This window comes from Eptatretus burgeri, chromosome 4 (assembly GCF_056783735.1).
Source record: "Eptatretus burgeri isolate ZD-2024b chromosome 4, Ebu_testis_v1, whole genome shotgun sequence".
Taxonomy (NCBI): domain Eukaryota; kingdom Metazoa; phylum Chordata; class Myxini; order Myxiniformes; family Myxinidae; genus Eptatretus; species Eptatretus burgeri.
Window position 1 is genome coordinate 6,338,597 of NC_140964.1, and position 9,613 is coordinate 6,348,209.

General features: G+C 46.6%; 1 protein-coding gene across 1 annotated transcript in view; it reads left to right on the forward strand.

Annotated features, from left to right (window-relative positions):
• LOC147027393 (disco-interacting protein 2 homolog C-like) overlaps nucleotides 1–9,613 on the forward strand; it is a 220,336-nt gene that overhangs the window by 196,944 nt on the left and 13,779 nt on the right. The window contains exons 10-13 of the mRNA XM_085876123.1: nucleotides 2,096–2,187; nucleotides 2,706–2,816; nucleotides 5,750–5,873; nucleotides 6,096–6,205. Coding sequence (XP_085732249.1) covers nucleotides 2,096–2,187; nucleotides 2,706–2,816; nucleotides 5,750–5,873; nucleotides 6,096–6,205 — 437 coding nt within the window. The remainder of the gene's footprint in view (nucleotides 1–2,095; nucleotides 2,188–2,705; nucleotides 2,817–5,749; nucleotides 5,874–6,095; nucleotides 6,206–9,613) is intronic.

Consider the following 9,613-nt stretch of genomic DNA (forward strand, 5'->3'; position numbering starts at 1 on the left):
CCTGTAGTGGCCTATGGTAGATCCTTCTTGGTGATTTCGTCATGAGAATAATGGGGAAATTTGTGGTAAATGGGGTGAAGTATAGCTTATTATTATTATTATTATTATTATTATTATTATACGACTGGGCTTCGTCGACGGTTGGTTTTGATTAGTAGACCGGATGAGGAAAGGCACTTAGAGTATTTCCGACATTTGTCTGAAATTTCAAACTGAGAACGTGTGACAAGGAACCACCAATGACGACTTGAAATGAAAAACAAATTGCGTGGAAGACCATCAGATCTTCCTTCACAAAACACTGGGCATTAATTTTTAGTAATTGTCCCTTTACTTTGTAAGCATGAGCAGGTTATAGAAACATATGGTTATTTTTACATTTGGACTGCAATAAAGTAAAGAACCATTTCAAAGAATGATACTTGGTGATTGTTCATGGTAGTTGTGGAGATGCCAGCACAGAGAGAATGTCTTGGTACATCCGGTGAGTGCATAATGATCTCCAAACATTCCACATGGTCAGGTGTATGGCATGTGCAGTTGTTTCTTCACCAAATCGACACACTTACATATGTTTGGCAGAAGGTGGACCTTAAGAGCCACCTTCTGAAGAGGTTATGATCCTGATCTTTCTTGGGCAGACCATATTTCCAAGATGGCCTCCAATGCTAACTGCCGACTGGGCATCATTTGCCATGCAAGATCTTTCCTTGGCCAGTCTGATCTTTTGACAACCTACTTTTGACAGGCCTTCATTCGCAGCTTGTGGAGTACTGCTCTTTCCTTTGGGCTGTCACTTCTGCTTCACACCTTGTCATTCGTGATGTCGTGGAAACAAAGGCCTTTAAAATCATGAAGATCTCCCATGATGAAGCTGAATGTCTTGGTCTGTTACTCTCACATCGCAGGCAGGTTGGTGGCCTATCTGTGTTATCCCACCTCCTTTTTGCCATGCACTCTCTTCCCTCTCTTGGTTGTGTCCCAAGTTTCTGCGTGGTACACATGGTGTGCCAGTAACCCTCTTCTTGTTAAACTCCCAAAATCCAGGCTCACTGCTCACCTTCACTCATTTGTTCCTCTTCTCTCACTTGTGAAACCAACTTCCACATTCTGTTCAGTCACATTCTTCCCTCCAGGGCTTCAAGTCTGCTGTTCACCACAACCTCAGGTCATCCCCATCCATACTCATGATCTCTTCAACCCCAAATTGACTCATTTCCAAGTTGTGGTCCCCCTCCCCTTTCCCTCACCTGTTTTTGTTTTTTCATTGCTGGTTAGTTTGTTCCTTTGCTGTTTCAATCCCACCTTCCCCTTCCTCTTCTGGTTTTCTTTCAATCAGCTTGTGTGCAACTTTTTCACCCTATTGTCCTTCTCACCTCCCCCTTGATCTCACTCTCACTTCCACTCTGCTGTTGGTGTTTTCCCTTTTCCATTTTGTTTTCCCCCATTCTTCTCGAGCTCTTCCATGATCCTCGATCATGTATACAATTTAAAAACGAGCAACCTCAACTCGAGGGGTTGGCCTTGACCCTTGTAAATGCTGACCTTGTTGGTTTCAGCTACGTGTGAAGTAATACAGTTGAACCCAAATCGATTTTAATTTTTGGCACGTAACCCCTTGTGGTCTTTTATCCATGATGGCAATTTTTGTCGATAATGTCCAAAAGGTGAAAGAGATGATGTCGAAAAATTGTCATTTGATAAACTCCACAAAGCCGGTTGAAAGTTCCACTCCATATTGCTTCATCTGAGTAGGCCTTGCCTTGCTCTGTCCCACTGATTGAACTGAAAACTTGGGTGGCCATGAGGTCACTCAAACTTTTTGTAATCTTTTTTTTGTTGTTGCACCTTAAGGTTGAGGCTCACGGAAGAGTTAGAAGACACAGGGTGAAATGTCAATGAACCGACAGTGGGGTCACATTTGGGCAAAACAAGAGAGCGGAATGAATGAACAGGAAGAGCGGAGAGAGAGGAGGGGAGGAATCGGTGCCCCTCATGGAAGAGCGTTTGGGGGGGGGGGGGTATCCATGATTGTGTAATTATGTATGTTATTCATTATTAGTTGTGTTTCCATGGTGTATGCGTACGTGTGCAGGAAAGCTGTGGAGCCGTGGTATCAAACTCGCCTTCACACTCCTCAATAAGATAGGATCAAAGCAGGAGGCCCCTCTGAGGCCTGGAGACAAGGTGAGGATATGGATGTTCTTCAAGTAGGGTAAAAATTGTGTCTGTGTGACGATGATTTTGTCGAACAGGTTCCAAAGAGACCTTATTGACCTCGGTATGATCAGTCGTGACTCAACATGTCATGTCGAAGTCGACTGTAGGCGTGTGTGTGTGAGGCTTCAGCCTTTGACTCGCAAGTTCATTCGGAGCTTTTTAATGAATAACTTAAATTGTTTTTATTCCCGACCAAGCACAACCTCACAAACTTCAGCATTAAGTAGCACCAGAATCAGAGGACAAATCTCCTTGTATGTTTTCTTACATCGCCACACATCAATCTCTCCGACGGTGACCCACCTACATCGTCAGCCTCTGATTAATTGCCTCCGGCAGCTTGTTTGCCCTTCAGGTTGTGGGCGTCGAGGGAGATGTGCTGCGAGTTGCACAGCACACCAATAAATATGGCTCCATCAAAGAGACCAAAAAAGATGAGGTGACGGCTGCTTGCACATTCTTACCATGTGCTGTGCTTCCGGCAGGTCGCGCTGGTCTACCCAAACAATGACCCTACATCATTTATCGTGGCCTTCTACGGGTGCCTGCTTGCAGAACTCGTTCCTGTGCCCATTGAAGTTCCGCTGACGAGAAAGGTTTGTACGTATTGGTGTGTTTTAAGATGTTTTTGTTGCTCTCAATTCACACTATATGCCTGGTGTTGGCTTAATGGTTAGGGTAGTGGGCTTGGGATCCTAGGGTCCTGAGTTCAAATCCCGCTCAGCTGTTGAATTAACACTAGGTGGGGTTAACTCCGCCTGTCATCCTTCCGAGGTCGGCAAAATGAGTGCCAGCATGCTGGTATACTGTGTCGGAGTGGCGACCCGTCCAGGATTGTTCCCAATAGCCAAGGAGACTGCTTCGGTGGCACCAACGCTCTGCACAGAGTATGGTCCTAATGGATGGATGGAATTCACACTCTCGTAAACAACCTTGACAGTACTTGTACAGCCACACTCTTCATGTCCGAAAAGCTCTAAAACTCCTCATTTCCAAATTGTTATTGCTTTACCCCACATTTCTTCCTCTGGAAAAAAGAAACTCCATTGTTAAGACAACGGCTGGAACTCATACAAGCCGGGCAAAGATGGCCCCTCATATTGTTGCAGGCCGGGCGTTGGCGATGAGCACGACCACTAGATGGAGCCGTAGAGTTGATTCCGCCGATCACACGGAAATTAGATCGTACTTCTTCGGAAAACAACGAAGAGTACGGGTCCCTTATCGGACCGTGAAGCGTCAATATTTATACCATTACATGTGGTACAGGGTTATTTGCCAATTTTGAAAATACCAAGATATCCACGTGGCGATTTACCGAGTCTCCACACCCTCGATGGCACCCATACGGAACGAGCCGTTAGCGTACTCGAACCGAGTGTGACCCGAGCAGATTGTCACCAAGATCCGTCGGTCCAAAGGTCCCCTTACAGCGACACAATGGCCTTGCTAATTTTCCAACATGCAGCACGCTAAGCCAATGGAGCAAAGAACACGAACGAGCTGATACATTTCACAAATGGGGATATTTATTAAACAATAGGGAAATGAGGGGAGTACGTAAGGGCAGAGTTATCCGAATATTGATAAGCACGTATGTACAGCAAGGCACTTAACAATCCCTTACTTAGCAGACTGGGCCACACACACACACACACACACACACACACACACACACACACACACACACACACACACACACACACACACACACACACACACACATAATAATAGGACCCAAAGTGGTCTTTATTGAGGCCTACAGCTCGGATGGAGAGGCGAACTGAAGACCAGAACCTGCCTCAGACCTGTCCACCTCGTGTGGTCTTCGAGCTGTTCGAACCGGGCACCAGTGAGGGCGAGCTGAATCCAGCCACCGGCGAGCCGCGATCAGCCTCCCGAGCTCTGGCGGATCCTCTCGCGCTCCAGAACACGCGCTGGTGAAGACGAGGCACCGATCCTTCACAATCCGCTCGAGTCGATTCAACTGAAGAACCACCAACCCCCTTCCGTGCTCTCCGAACAACCACCAACCACCTTCCATGCTCTCCGATAAACCACCAACCAACCTTCCGTGCTCTCGGAACAACCACCAACCACCTTCTGTGATCTCCGCACAACCACCAACAAGAACAAGAACCCGAACCACTGTCTCTCCATTCCCTTTTTATCGCTCTCGGGCGCGGCTCGCTTCCGGCCTGGCTCGTTCGCCGTCGGTGGGGGCTGTCGCATCCCATTTCTTGGAGTGCCCAAGCGAGCCGATTCATGTCCATATTATGGAATGGAATTCCGTTCACTCATCGTTGGGTGGGACACGATGCATTCCATTTCTTGGAATGAGCTGATTCATGTCCATATTAGGGAATGGAATTCAGTTCATGAATGCATTCTGAACACACCCGCATTTCAGCGAGCGCGCGGAGAATGCCGGGAGCAGAGGGTTTTTGTTGGTGTTGTTGTCATCGTTGGTGTTGTTGTCATCGTTGGTGTTATTATCGTTGGTGTTATCGTTGGTGGTGTGAAATAAAAGAAAACCCTGACTGTTAAAATAACTTCACAGCGCATGAACATTTATTCACCGATTAGACTAGGGAAAGGGAGCTATCTATCCACATTCACTTATCGAAGTAACTGAGCTATAGGACCTGAATGTTGAGTTCAGTAAACTTCCAAATTCGTGACAGTATCACATGTACCTCAAATGGAATATGAGAGAACAGCCTAAGTGATTGAACATTGAACCATCCACTAATCCGAACCAACCGTCGACGAAACCCAGCCGTATAATAATGTAGAAATGTAAACATGAGTCTTTGTACACAGGTTGTGAGGTGGTCCACCCTACCCCTGACACCTCCAATCTAATGTTAGCCCTGACCAACCAGGTTGTGAAAGACTTCATCCTTGGCTGACACTACAGCTCATTGGGCTTCATTGTGGTCATTAAATAGGTTGTAGTCGTGGAGCAGCAATCAAGTGGATATACTTGTAATGTCTTCTGTGTACAGACGATTCAGTGCATGATCAGTGGAACCCATGGTACCGGTAATTCCATACAAGTACCTGAAGATGGGTGAGGAAGGTGTTTTCATTGTGCATGGAGCTTAGACTTTTACTATTCCTGAATTCATCCTGCACGTCATGATGTGACGGCCACAGCAATGGCTCTCCTGTCCAGATCGCTCGGTCGAGCGCCGTTCTTCTTGGGTCTTCTTCAGGCACACCTGTGGGTTTGAGTACCCGTTTGATTTTACTGTTCCTTTTTTACCAATCCCATAACTGTTTCTAACCACAAGGCATGAAAATAGTCTTGTTTTACTGCTCTCTTACCTAAAAGGACAACACGTAAGTAATGCATGTCCATGTTTTATCATACAGAAGCTTCCAAGCAACATCATGCTTCTTCCTCTGCTATTATGTGATTAAGAATAGTTTTGATGAGATTCTATTTGAACACTAGGTCAGCTATGTCGTAAAGGAATTTAGTTGAATCCTCAGAAAGGACTCCTCATCCTTGTTCCCTGTGCAGGATGCTGGCAGCCAGCAAATTGGCTTCCTGCTTGGAAGCTGCTGCATATCCGTGGCACTCACGAGCGATGCCTGTTACAAAGGCCTTCCCAAGATGGCCACTGGTGACATTGCACAGTTCAAAGGTCAGTTTGTTCCCACTGAAAGACTGTCTGGCCGTACCCCATGCATTCTACTACATTTCTGAACAAGAAATATTTTTGCAAATGTATAAAACTCCACTCCGGAATGTTAAACAATTAAATATAAATACAGTGGATGATTGGATAAGCACTGCAGTATTGTAAATCACGACGTATGATTTATTTTCCAATTTTAAATATCCTAATTATCCAATTAATGTGTAGGTTGGCCCAAGCTGACTTGGTTTGTTGCTGAGTCGAGGAACATTGCCAAGCCTTCCAAGGAGTGGTGTCCCAACATCCGTAAAGCAGACCACAGCATTGCTTACATCGAGGTATGCCTACATTGATAATTTTTTTGCACACCAAGTTGAAGCTCGTAAAAGAGCCAGAACACAGAACGGATCAGGATGCAACAGAACAAAAGGAACAGCAGAAAGAGGGAGGGACGGACGCAACAGTGCCGAGGGACAAAAAACGATGGAGCCAGACATCAAGGGATGTGGGTAAGGATTTGATGCAGCAGCAAACTCTCAGGAAGAAAATAAAACTGGAAATTTGGGGGAAGGAGAGGTGGTTTAACGGGTGTCGAAAAGATCGTGGTTTTGGATTGAGGTGGGGTGGGTTAACGAGGGTCGAGAAGATCATGGTTTTGGATTGGGAACGAGCTGAGATGGTGATGATCAGCTGTCTTGAAGACCTGGAGGGAAGAATGAGATTGAAAAGAATGTGGAAGTTGCTTCCACAGTTGGGGGAAAAAGAGGAACAACTGAGGGAAGGTGAGCAGTGCTCCTGGATTTAGGTAGTTTCACCAGAAGGGGGTTGATGGTGCACCCTGCAGAAATCCATGGGGCGACAAAGCACAGAGCGGGCAGGAGGTGTAAGACCAGAAAGGACACGGGAAAAGACAGACACCAACGACCTGTATGCGATGGCGAAGTCATAGGCCCATGGACTCCAGTTCATTGCCGGAGATTCCAATCATCTTGAAGGTCTTGGTTTCCAGGGCGTCAATATGAGCAAGGTGTGAGGCAGGGGTGCCAGCCCAGAGGGGAGAGCAGTACTTCATCAAGCTGCTGATGAAGGCCTTATTCAGGAGTGCCAAGGAATAACTTTGTATGACGGAGGATGCACAGTTGGCAGCTGGTTTTGGAGGCCAACTTTGAAATGTGGTTTGCCCTCAAAAGATCATGGCTAAGTGAGACCCAGGAGTTGGAATGACTGAACTTCCTTAAGCGGGTCATGAAGAAAGTAGATCGGAGGGTTTGCCAGACAGTTCTTTTGGAGAGAGATGATGAGAGTATACGATTTGTCAGGATTGAAAGACATGTTCCAAGTGCTTGACCATCTTGTGATATTTTTTTTAAGGTCTGAAGAGAGGGAAGAGACTGCTGCCCACCTATCTGAAGGATGAGGGATGTTTTTTTTTTTTTTTTAATATACACTGTCGAGGCTCATATGAGAGCGAGCACACAAAACGTACAACAAGGTGGAGCAGGAGACAACAGGGGAGGGAGAGGGAAGGAAAAAACAGTGTGGAACAGGCATGAGGAGATATGTTTGAGCAGAGGGTGGAGCCATCAGCAAAGAGACAAACAAGAGAATCAGAGAGGTCATTGATTAGGACAAGAACTAGTACTGGAGGGCCCAGAGCACTACCTTGGGGGTACTTCAGCCTTGATAGGAAGAGGAGATGAAAGGATTCCGTTGAGAGCCCCACATTGGCTACGAGCGTTGAGGAAGTCAATAAGTCATGTGTGGAGTCGACCTTGAATGCCATAGGTAGAGAGTTCGGAGAGCAATATGGGATGCCAGGCTGTATTGAAGAGCTTATGTTATATGCTTACATCGTTTACATCGAGGTGTGCTCACATCACTTACACTGAGGTATGCTAAAATGGGTTTTCTTTTTTTCTTCCTATCCTTCTGCTTCCTTCTTCCTCATCCTCTTCCTCATCCCCATCCCCAATCCCTTCCCTTCTCTATCCCCATTTTCTTTCGCATCCCCTTTCTCTTCCCTGTCCTCTCCCTCTTCCCTCCACCCCTTCTCCATTTCAAATTTGAACAAATCTTTTCTGAATCATTTTTCTTTGTTTGTCACATGAATATGAAAAAAAAGCACAAACACTTGCTGAGAGCACTGTCTACATCTATCATATCGTACGTATCACGTCCCATCCATCATCCCCGTTTTAACCGTCATTGACTTGTTCGCGCTGAAAATGCAGTTGATCCATTCATGAATACTAGCTGAAACCCCGTCACAGACGGATTCTGTTCATTCAACCACCCTCACCAGCTCTCACACACTCGAGGGACATGGACTGGACAGGGTGTGCTTGCCCCCGCCTACTCATCCCCCGCCCCTGCCCCATTCCCCCCCACCCCTGGCCCAATCAATTTTATTACCCCCGCCCCAAAATGTAATTACCCCGGCCCCGCCTCTTCACTCCCCGCCCCCGTCTCTTGATTCCCGCCCCACTTGCCCCCGGGCCCCCACCCCCCTGTCCACCCCCTCACACTCAACTCCGCTTAATTCAACCCAGCCCCCGCCCTATTTCCCCGTCTCCCACTTTCAATTTGCTTCCGCACAAAAACTTGCCTACCTTGCCCCCCGCCTCTTCACTCCCTGCCCCCGTCTCTTCATCCCTCGCCCCCGCCTCTTCACTACTCGCCCCCATCTCAACGAAGAGTGTTTATTCTGCTTCAGAGTTGAAAGTTGACTATTGCCACGATGTGCGATGTACTCTTACAGGTACAAAGTTTCTGTCAGTCCAGGGTCACAGAACCGAGAAAAACATGACGCGACCGCCAGGAGGAGCACAACATTGGTCCTTCAGTATTAATATATAAAAGATAGATAGATAGATAGATAGATAGATAGATAGATAGATAGATGGATAGATAGATAGAAGATAAAAGATACAGTAGACGCCGCTTTATAAATCCACGGTTATAAAATCCAGCCGCTGATTGTGACCAAAATGAGTTGGAACGGAATTTTACATCGAGAAATCCTCCGTTTAATAAATCCACCTGCTTGGCACGTGTGAGGTCTCAACCTAAGCTTGATGTAGTATGCGCTGCCGCAGAGTGAAAAAAAAACCAACAACAACAGCAACTGGTGACGGACTTCGAATCCCGCCGCCGCTCGAATCCCTCTGACCCCGAATCCCAATAGCCAAGGGAAGAAAGCGACGACCAACCTGAGCCGATGCCAACAGCGGCAGAGATGCGGACGGCACTCGCCAAAGTGGACAGGGGAGGCAGCTCTCAGGTTTTACCCATCCCGATTTCCGCCACGTGACGGATTCAATAAAGGAACATTTGCGCAAAACCTTCCCTCCCAAGCAAGCGACCTTGGAGAGATTCTTTTGAACAATCCCCTTGTCACCGTTTGATAAATCAATGTTTTTGTAGCATAAAGCAGTGTTTGACGACATTCGCTTTTTGTCTTATCTGTCCAGTAGGAGGCTGAAAATAGGTTCTCCGCTTAATAAATCCAAACGGCGTGGTCCCATGGTGGATTTATAAAGCGGCATCTACTGTACAATGTTTCTTGTTACCTTTTTTGTGTCAAATTCACATTCTGAGGTAGTCACCATGTGCAGAAGAGGATTTTACATTGCAGACGCTATTTTTGAGGAGTGGAATTAGTAATTACACCTCTCAGGAGTAACGTTCTGACGACGGACGTAATGGCGTCAGTGAATAACCGATGATGTCATGACGTCCTGACGCCT